Here is a 12,664-nt window from a genome sequence, read left to right as displayed (position 1 = left end):
CTATTTCTGTCTCTATTTAATTATTAGGAAACGATAGGGACACATAGCAACCATTCGTTAACGAACGTATGCCGTAATTCGACCCCTGGCTTTAATTTACTAAACTTTAAGCATAGTTCTATTAAAGTATTGATTCACAATAAAAAAAAACTTTTTTATTAAGTTCATAAATCGCTTACATACCTGTCGTCAAAAAACGTGGTAGTCCGCGAAGAGTTGAAGAAAGACGGCGAAATTTCATAACTTTACTTTAAATAAAACTAAGCTTCTTTCTGCATCCAAACTTTTCTTTATTAAGGGCACGATCATACCGCAAAACGCAGAGTCAAATGTGCCCCGGTGTCAAATGCACCCCAGCTTACTCTATACTTTTCCATAATTAGTAAATGGCAGGCTTGTTATTTTGTCCAAAATCTCCAGAATCTGCTTCATACGAAGTTTGAAGGATATTTACTCATCCGTTTAGGTTCTATTATACAGACAGACGTAAGGGCTAATTGGAGTGACCGCTTGAAATTAGATTAATCCTGTCGCTCTTGTTTTCCTGATTGCAAAACTATCCATGATACACGTTTAATCTGCGCCTGACCTGATAGACACGAGAAGAACGTGTTTTTTGTCGGCTGTTTGGGCGCAGAAGTAAAACACCGGTTATGGGTATTTTTGCAATCATGAGACCCATTTCAACCGGTTACCCCAAACCCTTGCATTCCCGAAAATTAACGTGTTTAAAAGTGCCTCTGTTGGTGTTTGGACGCCTATAAAACATGAGTCGCGTCTGTAATCAGGGAGAGAAGGGCGTCAGGATACAACTGGTTTTAAGTGGTTAATATAACTTAATCAATTTTCATAAAATAATTTAATTGGCGCCCAACATGGAATTTGAAACAGTCTGAAAGAGTTAAGGTTTGGCCACACCGAAGGGTACATGCGGCAGCGATACGGGTAATTGTATGGAATTTTGTTCATACAACCCGTACCGCTGCCGCATGTACCCTTCGGTGTGGCTAAGCCTTTAACTAAAATAAAATCAAATACAATTTTGTTTTTGTTCAATAAATACAAAGTCTTTTATTATTATTATTATTTTTTTTTTTTTTTTTCTTAAAGAAATCAAATTGTTTTCCACACAATAGTTGCAATTGCAACATTAACTTAACATAAATATATGTTTTCATATATATTTTTTTCTCTCTTTTTTTTTGTCAATAAAAAAATATCGCCACTACACATAGTGTATTTCTTTTGTAATAAAATAGATATTTTCTGGCTAGGTTGTTTTGATTTTGTATTTTTTGTTTTGTTTTTTTTTTTTTATAAAAAGAGGATTTTTTGTTGATGTTTTCTGTTTCAGTCGTAGTGTGTTAGAAAATCTGGTGGAACAAAGCTTCGCTTGATATCTACTTTGAACATATTGCACCATCTAGCAATCTAAAATGAAAGAGTTGAAAAAAAAAACATACAAAATAAGTGGTATTAAGTCTTTCTTACTTGGTTTTCATCGATATTGTCACAGAAACTTAAATCAAGTAACTTCAATTTCTTGCACTTTTGAAGTATTCTGAAAGAAATGAACAAAAAGAAAATGTATTTATTTATAATTTAAGCTAAAAGATATAATATTTACTCATAACACCGCTCAGTGGAAATTCCCAATACCCCCATTAGGTCAAGTTGTTCAAGATTTGGGCACAAATTGGCAATATTTTCAACATCACGATCGGTTATACCTCGAATAGCAGCCAAAAATAGTTTTTTCAGCTTGGGACAACCAATAAGTAAGTGTTTAAGACTTTCGCCAGGCAATGGCTCCTCTCTTAAGCTGTGAATGGCAAGTGTTTTTAGGGATTCCATTTTACCTAAAAAATTAAACAAACCTACCACCAACCAAAATCGACTTCTTCCAAATCATGACACAAAGATAAGGCTTGAAGTCCTTTGAATGAGAGTGAATGTGACTTCCACATGTCGAGTGATATCAGTTGCTGATTGTATTTTGCTATTTGTATTGCAACATCGTCCATGTTTACTCCTATACCACAAAATGCTAAAATCAGAAAATTGAAATATAGAATTAAAAAAAAAATTGATTTATGAATATTAAAGAGTACCAACCCAAGTTAAGATGTTTAAGTTTTCGATTGCTTTCCAGCATAGTTAATAGGAGATCGGGTTCGATGACAGTGCGGAAAAGATCAAGTCGTTCCAAGTTTTTTAGATTTGCCAAACAGGAAAAGTTTAAGATAGGCGGATCTATGGAATAGTTTCTCAGAGAAAGTTCTGGAAATAATAATAATAAATTCATTTTTAGTCTTGAAAGCCATAAGTAAAAAAAATCTCCATATTTGATGCTACGACCTCCCTCATCGAGTTCTAGCTAAAAATTTTTAGTGTGAATATAGTTTATTGTTTTCTTATCGTGTTTGAAAAAAAGCTAGAAATTTATTCTGATGTTATAAAAAGAATTATTAATAACACTGGCCAACTATTTTTAACATTTCAAAATTTTCTAAACAAATTTATATCAAATTGTATGGATTTGGGTTCAGTTTTCTACCAGCTCTAGTTTTTAAAATAATTAATGTTTCATATTAGATTAGGGTTTAGGTAGGTGTTTCGTACTAGTTTTTTTAAAATTTTACAGAAAAATTTATATTAAAAATAATGTATTTGGGCTCAATAAGCCTGAAAATTACATTCTTTTTACTTTTTTACATGTTTAGGATTCGTAAAAAAATCGAACTCGAGATAACAATTTTACAAGACATTACGATGATGAAGAATGCCAAAAAGTGTCTGTCTGTCTGTATATAACTCGAGCTACAGCCTAAACGAATGAAGTGATTTTCTTCAAACTTGCTAGTTAGCAGTTTTGTGTGATTCCTTAGAGGCGAAATTTAATTTTTTTTTATGACCAAAACTAACGGCATCTGCCATATAACGGCAAAAACGGCTCTAACACAAAAGAGCCAACTTTTGAAATAAAAAAATATTTTTTGTACCGTTATTAACGGTACCTGCCATAGAACGTTTTTCTTTTGGTTTCCGAATATCTCCTACAACATTAATTCGATTTCAACGAAAATTTTTATACAATAGTGTCTAGGTAAAGGTAGGTAAAAAACGCATTTTAGGATTTTTAAAAAATCAATTTTTTAAGAACGTGTTGGTGAAAAATTTTGAAATTTCGTTTTTATATGTAAATTTATTAATTTCTTCAAAATGGCATACCAAATTTTTTTTTGAAAAATGTTAGAAAAGTAAAAAAATTATTTTTTTTAAAACGGCTCTAATGATTTTTGATTTTTTTTTCTAATTTTTTTTTTTTATATAAGATAATTGGTTTTGTGTAAAAGATCATTAAAAACGGTGTTTAGTGAATTATATATAAACTACTTACATATAAAATTCTTTAAAAATATCAAATTTTAAATTTTCCTAAATTTTGTTCAATAAAAAGCTTTAATATTAAAGTAACTTTTGCCATAAGAGCAAGTACGTGCGACCCAAGTGGTGCATTTTATTTTTCTGAGAGCTCTATTTTTTGACATATTTTCGTTTTTCACATTTTGGAGTTAATTTCATCCTTATTTTAAAGTTATGCTTATTTTAAATGTTTCTTAACATTTCCCAGAAAATTGTATTTGGGTTCAGTTAGCTTAAAAAACACATTGGTTCCTTTGCAGGAAGAAATTTGTATCCATTTGTATGCCTTTTTATGTATGAATAATTAAAAAACTAGAGTTGCTAGAAAAAAACTAATGTTGTTTTCGGAATCAGAACCCTTCATTTAGTACGATTAACAACGGTCTAGAAATTTGTTTTGTGTTGGGCAGTATAATAAATAAAAGTATTCGTGTGTTGTTATTTACAGTATAAAATGTTTACTCAGCTAACAACTGACACTGAGTTAACACAAAAACACGGCCCACAAAAGTTTTTTAATAACTGACTCTCATAGACGACTTAACTGATTTCAACGAAAATGTTTGTCGAAAACCTTTTCGTAATCTAAATAATAGGTAGAAATGGCTGTTTTAACTTGAATGTTAAAATTAAGAAAAATTTTCAAAAAAAATCCAAATCTTTTTTGGAAATTCAAATTTTTGAAAATTTCTATTTATAAAATGCCCTTTTTTTATTTCTTATTTATTTAAGAAATTAATTGTAAAAAATAACATAGTATCTTACTAACTTACCTTTTAGACTATCACAGACAATGCCAACAGTTTCAATACAACTTGCATTTAGAAATCTACATGAGTTGAGTCTCAAATGTGTTAGATTATCACCACGTTGTTGAATAAACCTTTAATTTCAATACAAAAATATATTTAAATGATCAGGTCATGCAATATCAGCTTTGTTACTTACTTTTTAAACTCAGTTGGTGATATTGAATTAAACAATCCACACCACGATATATCAAGTTTTTTCATTAAAGTAGATCTTTTGGCCAAGGTGCATAATAATTCTGATGTAGCCAAATGCCAATATGGTTTTAAATTTAATTCACTGTAGAGTAATGGATGTGTGGACACGTCATAGAGGAATTTCGAAACTTGGCCCACACGAAACAATGATATTAAATCCAAATGCGAGAAAATATTTAGTAAAATTTCAAACTGTAATAAAACAGAATTTAAAAAATTGTCATTATCATTTCGATAAAAAAAATAACTTACAGGCATATCACTCAGTCCAAGTTTAACTGTTTGTTGATCTCTCGATTCACTGTCACCCAACGAGATCATGGCTGTTTCTTCAATAAACTTTTCTAAATCATTTTTCAAAAAGTCCATCAAACTTTGTGGATTTTCTGTGAAATTTGGCCGAAATTTCATGCTTTCCAGCTTACGAACAATCCGACCTTTTCGATGGCGCGTCTTGCAAAAGTTTATAATATCCTGATTGTTGTAGACACTTGATTTTCTACCAACTAATACTACACCATCGATTTCAGTGAAATAGTGTAACAGGCTGTGATTAAATTCCAGTCTTATAGTGCTATATGAAAAGAGAAGACAAAATTAATGAGCACGAAATTGATGATATATTTTATTTAAATTACTTGGTCGGCAGCAGTATTTTTTTCAGCGGTGGGGAAAATCGACTGGCACTTATATTGGAATAAGTCTTTGGGGCTACCTCCCATAGACAAATCCATTTCTCAGCAGCTGTATGAGCCCAAATACGGACAATTGCACCAGGATTATAGGTTTCGAAAATAACCAATTCCTCAGGAATAACATATTGCTCAAAACTTATAACTGTAAATGTAGATTTATTTTATAATGATTAAATAAAAGAAAATTTACTGAATTTAGTTTCGTAAAAAAAAATAACAAATACTATCAAATTTAAGAGACACTTTTTTTACACATTTTTTTGCTCGGCTAAAAACGCATATTTAGTTAAACTTTTGACTAAATAATTGTCTTGGAGTAAGATATTCCACAAATCGACTCTGAAATAAAACAGTTTCAATATTTTATGCCAAATTTGGTAGTAAGACGATGTAAAACAACTTAGTTCTAGTGTAAAACTCTTTTAACCTCTTTTGTTTGCATTTTCTTTTGCTCGGTACTGTATGTAAGACCAATTCCCCTTTTCTGGGGTATCATAATCGAAAATCAAATAACAGCATTCGTCTCTGTATAAAGAGGTGATTTTTCTGAAGTGAGTCTCATTTTCATTAGACTCTTTTTTGTATAACAACAACGAATAGAGTGTAATGAAGTAGTGTATTCGTTTGAGAAGGCAAATTAATGGATTCATGAAGACCTCTATTGAAAACCTTAACCAAGAGGAGATTTTGTTTATATGTATTTTCCTTTTCAATCGAAGATTTTGAAAATAAGACCATAGTCCGGGACCCTCAAAATACGGGGAGCTTCATTAAATTTTCATCGTTTATCTTAATGTTATCGTTAAAACCGATGCAGGTTGCGAATATAATTTCAAGAATAAATTAGAGAAAAGCATGGTTTTCCGAGAGAAAATGAAACATTTTGTCGTAACGTACAACCTCTAAACCTTAGCCGATTTTCTTCAAAATTAAAACAAAAAATTAAATTAATGATAAAATTAAGCACAATTTAACGGTTGACATTTTTAACCGATATAACATTTATGCATTGCTAAAAATTTTACAAAAATATTCTGAAAAGTTGTACTACTGCATAATAAAAAGTTCAAAATGTTTGTTTTATTTAGGCCCAATTTATTAAGCTTTCATTAAATTTTGAAATTTATCGTTTTAGTTAAAAGCGTTGTTAAACTATCGACGCCTTTAAGTACACACCAATAAAAATTCATTTAATTCACTCTTCTTTAGTTAAAGTCTTTACTTTTAATGGAAACTTTAAATTTAAAACTCTGTTAAAAATATGTGTCCATTCAAAATCTTTAGTGCAATGTTGTAATGAAATGAGAACGTGGTTTCTATTAAAACGACTTGTTCTAGGAGCGCCAATTTGTATAGCAAATTTAGAACTTTAACTTCGTGGTTCTCTCCGCCCTATGCCCTTTTTCCCTATGGCACGATAACTGTTTTACTCGAAGCTCAATTTTGGTGCGATTCTTTTTTGTGTCGTTTAAGGACAAACGACTAACGTATTAGGGTATTTATGTATGTCATAAATATGTATGAATCTTAACCGATTCTAAACAATCCCCGGCATCATACACCATCAAAATCTGTAATAGAAATCCCATTAGATACAGGTGCATAAAAGCGATATTTAATCAAGTAGACCGATTCAACAGATATATTTTCATTGAAATCGTATCACAAAATTTACAAAAATTTTAGGACTAAAAAGTTATTTCAACAATCCTTTGAAGACATTTCATCCAATTTTTGGATGTTTATTTTTTTTTTTTTTTTTTCAAATAAAATAATAAATAAATAATTACAGAAATGACATTTAACACTAATGGAGAGTGAATAAATTCATATCATATTTAACACCCCCATTTATTCTAAATATCCTTCTTTTGGCTTTTTATCTAAAAAGGGCTTTTAAATTTAATGCTCTTTTATTTAATGATGTCAAACTTCAAAAAAATTCTGAAGTTTGAATTTTGTTTTTAAATTTTAAATTCCCTTTTTTAATGGAGATTTAAAGTTAAATGGAGAGTCAATAAATTGGGCCTTAAGCCTAGTACGCTGCTGAAGCGAAACGAAAAATTTTGAAGTCTCCAAAGTCAACAGCGGACATGTTAACAAAAAAATACCATCGGGTATTATAGCAAGGTAAAAACAAAAGATTTCGTTAACGATATTTTGTAAGGAAAATTTCGTTTCGCTTCAGGAGCGTACTGGGCTTTAAGCCTAGTATGATGCTGATGCGAAACGAAAATTTTTCAAGTCTCCAAAGTCGACAACGAAAATGCTAACGAAATCAAGAAAAATCAACAGAAAATATTTTTTAAAGCAAGAAATAAATGAATTAAAAGTGAAAAAACCGTCAACACTGCTCTTGGATTCCAGAAAAATGCACAGGATAGTAAAAAGTAAATGACAAATGAGTGAAAACTCTCCAATTTTTCGCTACAGCTGCGTACTGAAAAACGAAAAGCAAAACGAAATTTTCCGTTCAAGATTTCGTTAACGAAATTTTGTATGGAAAATTTCGTTTGAAAAAATAAAAAAACGAAAACGCAAGACGAAATCCCACAGACGAGAGTCACGATATACAAAAGTGGTCTGAAATGTTTTGAGATGATTATAAAATGCAGCATCTCAACCCTGATTGATTTAAGTAGTAGTGTTTTTTTTTTTTAAGCGGAGAAGATAAATCCAAGAGATCTAGTACTATATGTACTCTTTTAAGCTCAGGGAAAGTAGGTATGAAATGCATTAATTAATTTGGATTTTGTGTCTATTAAAAATCTAAAAAGAAGTGTTGTCTCTCCCCTCTTAATAACAATGATAGAATTTCTGGTGAGCTGTAGTCATTTTATATATGCATAACTTATTTTTATGGAATAAATACATATATTATACATTATGTATATATGTATATTATATATATACGTAGGTACCTACAAAAAAATTCTTGTCTGGACTCTATTCATATAATTGTGGTGTTGTTTTAATAATTCTTTAGCTAATTTGACGTTTTTCAAATAAATTAATAAATAATTAAAGAATAACGAAATGACATATGACACTAATGGAGAGTGAATAAATAGAAATCCTGTTTAAAACCTCAATTTGCTCTAAAAATCCTTCTTAGAAGGTCGAATTTGGCTTTTTATCCAAAAGGAATTTAAAATTTAATGCTCAATTAGTTAATGATGTAAAACTTCAAAAAAATGCTCAAAAGAGACTGAACAAATGAATTTTGTTTTTAATTTTAAAATTTCCTATTTTAATGACGCTTTTAAATTGGGCCTTAGAGTAAAAAAAAACATTCCAAGATTTTCATGGTCTCGAAAAACACACAAACATTGAAGACTTCTGTGAACTACCATGCGGACAAATGCTGTTCTATTCATTCGCAAAGAAAGTAGACTCTTCCTTTTATATTGCACTAGACTTGACCAGCGTTACCGCTGTGCCCCTTTAGTGGCACAATGCCACCTTTTTTCAACCTGTGCTACCGAGCCACTACCTTTTAGTCTGTGCCACTTTTTTATAATTTCATTCAATTAAAACAAAAACATGAAATTCACCACACCTTTCCATGCCTTTTTATGTTTTTTGTTCCTTTCCATTCCCGTGTATGCATACAAATACGATACTAATACCATCAAAATCAATTTTCGAAATCGAAAGTATTGAAATGTTTTGGTTTAAAGTGGATAGTATTAAAAATAGTCTGAATGAATACCTATTTTCTGGTTTGTATGAATTCGTTGCAAACATATTGACTTTGCCACATATAGACCGAGAGCCGGGAGCAGATTTCTTGCGTGAGAGGTAACCGATTCATATGAATGTGAGAGGTAGCGTGGGTCATGGTGATGACGAATACCTTAGTCTGCCTGCATTAATTTGGGGCGTTGTCGAGAAAAAGCGCATCAAAAGTACAATTTTTCTGAAAATCGATTTAGTGAGGGTAACCACTTAAAATTTATAGATAACCAACGCCACATACTCACTGATAACAAATATACCAATGGCAGACATTTTAAGTGCGGTCAAACCCCCGGCAGACTGACCCGAAAATGCGTTTTTTTTTGGCGTTTTTAGACTTTGGGGTAACCACCTAAAATTAATCGCATCCAGTAGCGGAGGAATCCGTTTAAATTGTGTGTTTTCTTTAAATGTTATGATTTTGGTGAGATGTTTTTTCTCTGAAGACAATTTTCATACAAATATGGTGTTCCTTTATTATTATTTTGATGTGCCACCTTTTTTTTCGAGTGCCACCTTTTTTGCCACTTTTCAAAAATATCCAGCGGTAACACTGGACTAGACTCATCAGTCCATCACAAAAATTAATTCTTAAAGTATTATTTAAGGCTGTTCTAATTGTTTTTTTTTTTTTTTGGTTCCAGTCTATTTTTACCTGGATTTGATAGAAATAAGATATTTTGAGATGTAAGTTAGTGATCTGAGAGCAGTCAAGATGCCGAGTTAGATATTTTTGAACTCAACCAAGATCTCAGAATATCTAACTTGGGGTTTTACCTGTTGGCCATCGATCAAACTGCCTAAACTTATAGTAAAATGTTGCTCAAAAGAATTGAGATTAGGAAAAAAAGGATAAAACTTGCACAGATTTAGGATTGAATGGCTATGTAATTGCCATTAGCTATCATCCAAGGTTACAATATTAGATTTAAATCCACTAGATTAAGATAGATTATCCATTTCCCGGCGTCAAAAACAACTTGCAAACATAATCTTTTTTCCCGTTTCCTCAGTCAAATCAAGTTACGTCTATAAGCACTATGTTTACAAGACAAAAACAAATCAATAACTATATTTACGCGCACATACCAATAAAATCATGTGCTGGTATACTGGGTAGATTTTGTGGCTTAATCTCTTGCACCCTTGACGGAGCCATGTCCCACCATTCACCGTATGTCCGCTAAAAGAAAAGGAAAGTTTAAAAAAAAAAAATCCAAAACAATTTAACAAACAGCTTCGAGAACAAAGTGAGGTTTGTTTACATGGTGTGAACACATGCAAAATGCAGTCAAGAAAACGCACTGCATTTGTTGGTTTTCTTTTTGTGGTAAACTTACCATAGCAAATGTTTCTGGGAAATCTCCATAATCGGGAAATTTCGATGGACGCCCGGTAATATTCAAGGCTGTATAAGAAATACTATAATCGCTTCCGTACTGTGAACTAAAGTCAATCACCGCTTGAGCATATTGATTGACTCGCACATCAGAATAGTAGCTTGTCTTGTAGTCGGTGGCATCGTAGATCTCGTCGTAGATTGACGATGCACTGCCATCAACTGTGAAGTCATTTACCATTGGAGCGGGTGGTTCTTCGTCAGAGGTAGACATTTGGAAGTATTTTAGTTTAATAATAGGCAAATGCGAGTAGTAAGTTTAAACTATTTAGGGTTCCTCTTTGTCTTTTTTTCGAGACACTCTTTTTGCTTTACATTTGTGATTTTGCTCTATATTCTTTTTGTTGAAAAAAACCAAATGATTGTTTGGCACAACAAAAAGGTTTTTTTGCTAAGCAACGAAGACGTGAACTAACAACTTTTAAGTTTGCTTGCAGCATGAATAACAAAACTAAAAAAGCTTGCAAGTAGAAGAGCTCAACTAATTAAATTATTGGAAAGTGCATACTATAAACTTTGTACACACAAAAGGTGTTTTTTTTTTATATTTTATTGAACATTTTTCTTTCTTTCTTGTTGACTTTAAAGTCTTTTTTTTTTGTAGATACACACAGGGAGTCGTGAAATTATGAACTTGAATTAATATGGAGGATGTCCTTTGACCTTTAATTTTCCAACTTGAATTGTTTTTACTTTTTTTTTTTGTATATTTTTTGTGTATATTTTGATAATTTTTTGGTGGTGTACTTGAAAGAGTGTTGTTCTTTTGAAATTTTTTTTGTTGCTTTGTCCAGCTCAGTGACAGTTCTAGTGACATTTCTAAAAATGACAGTTCACGTTCAGGTGAGGAAAAATTATTGTAGTAGTTGCAAAAGTGGAAAAAAAGTAGTAAAATAACGAGTCTACACTCGTTATTTTTATGAAAACAAAAATCTTTTGTGTGTCTCCAAAAGTAGTCGTCGCACAGTGTGCAACTTTGCCAATCTAGCAGTACTTAATTCTAATTCCAAGTAAACTTAATTTTTTTGATGCAAACCAGCTTAATTTTGTTAAGTATTGTATTTCTACAAGGGTTTTATTGATTTTCAAAATAATATATCTAACTATATGTCCAATATGTGGTATACGAGTACAAAATGTACCACAATGGGTGGGGAAGAGCCGACATCGAGCAAACGATTTTGGGAGTTGGTTCTTAAACTGTCTCTATTTCGAAAACGAAGCAAAATATCGAAAAATTTCATTTAATCTTTTTGTCTTATTTTGCCAACAAGAATCTAAAAAAGTCATTTTCAATTTGTAAAAATGTGATGTGCGATTTTTCAAAAGATCAAAAAATTGGTTTTTGGCCTATGTACCTGAACAAAAAAAAAAATTTTGTATGGGGTCAGCAGTCTAAAGCATGGAAAGTAAACGAATTCTAACACAGAATATACCAACGGAGATTTTAAACCCAATAACACGAAATATACACGAGGATACATTTTTAAAACGCTTCACAAAGTTACAGAACACAATAAAAAAACATCACTTTTAAGGACTTCAAACAAACGACTTTTTTTTTTTTATTTGTAAGTGCACAAAAAAATTACTTACCCTGAGAAGTTCTAATATATTACCAAAAATAAATAAAATAAATTTAATTTACACAACTTATTTTCCACTTGACCACGCTGTTATCAACTTGACATAAGAAAAGCAATGAGCTTCAATTTTTTTTTCTCTTGAACCAAGCTGATGTTTGTGATTCTGTTGAACGGTAAATACAGTTGTTTTCTTGTTTTTTTTTTTTAACACTCTATTGCCAGAGGTTTTACCTTTCATATGATACCAATTTTGTCGCATTTGAGAGACATTTATTTTTGATTAAAGTTCCGCTAGATTGGCAAAATTACACACTGTGCGTCGCAACCGACTTTTCACGAGTCGATATTTTCAGTGGGGCGAATCTTTTTAGTGTAATTTGATTTGGTTTTTGTTTTCCAGTAAACGCAGCTCTAGAAAAAAATTGAAGAGTTTTCACTCATTTGTCACTTAGTTTTTATTGTCCTGTGCCTTTTTTAATTCCAAGAGCATTGTCGACTGTTTTTTTTTTCACTTTTAATTCATTTATTTCTTTGTATTAAAAAAAAATTATTTTTTGTTGTTTTTTCTTGATTTTAAATTAATTTGGAATTTTTTTAATTTGACTTTGACAGAATACTTGATGATATTTTTTCGTTAGCATTTTCTCTGTCGACTTTTGGAGACTTGAAAAAGAATAATTTTGAAATCTTTATACATAGCTGACAGGCGAAATGTGTCTAGTATCCAGGGGCCCAATTCTGCAAGAGTGATAATGAAATAAAATCCAAACACAAATCTTACGACTCTAATCTGGCAAAACTCACTAATACTTC

At 31.2% G+C, this 12,664-nt stretch overlaps 1 protein-coding gene across 1 annotated transcript; it reads right to left on the bottom strand.

Moving 5' to 3' along the window:
* Window positions 1-1,100: 1,100 nt before the first annotated feature.
* Window positions 1,101-11,030, bottom strand: LOC129911085 (F-box/LRR-repeat protein 4). Its single transcript, XM_055988749.1, has 11 exons — window positions 10,207-11,030; window positions 9,956-10,049; window positions 5,072-5,270; window positions 4,686-5,007; window positions 4,375-4,625; window positions 4,200-4,309; window positions 2,116-2,280; window positions 1,882-2,047; window positions 1,628-1,822; window positions 1,492-1,561; window positions 1,101-1,431 (listed from the first exon to the last, which is right to left on the bottom strand). Exons 1-11 carry the CDS (start codon window positions 10,477-10,479, stop codon window positions 1,351-1,353), a joined length of 1,926 nt encoding a protein of 641 aa, XP_055844724.1. The 5' UTR covers window positions 10,480-11,030; the 3' UTR covers window positions 1,101-1,350.
* Between the last annotated feature and the right edge of the window lie 1,634 nt (window positions 11,031-12,664).

Source organism: Episyrphus balteatus, chromosome 2 (genome assembly GCF_945859705.1).
Source record: "Episyrphus balteatus chromosome 2, idEpiBalt1.1, whole genome shotgun sequence".
NCBI lineage: Eukaryota > Metazoa > Arthropoda > Insecta > Diptera > Syrphidae > Episyrphus > Episyrphus balteatus.
Note: the sequence above shows the minus strand (reverse complement) of the source record. Positions and strands in the feature narration are given on the sequence as shown.

What these genes read in the sequence shown, in the direction of transcription:
- LOC129911085 (XM_055988749.1), bottom strand. Translation starts at nt 10,479, where the DNA reads ATGTCTACCTCTGACGAAGAACCACCCGCTCCAATGGTAAATGACTTC. An exon ending in TCCCAGAAACATTTGCTATG is followed by an intron (nt 10,050 to 10,206) that starts GTAAGTTTACCA and finishes CTTTTCTTTTAG; the next exon opens with CGGACATACGGTGAATGGTG. An exon ending in TCCACTGAGCGGTGTTATGA is followed by an intron (nt 1,562 to 1,627) that starts GTAAATATTATA and finishes CATTTCTTTCAG; the next exon opens with AATACTTCAAAAGTGCAAGA.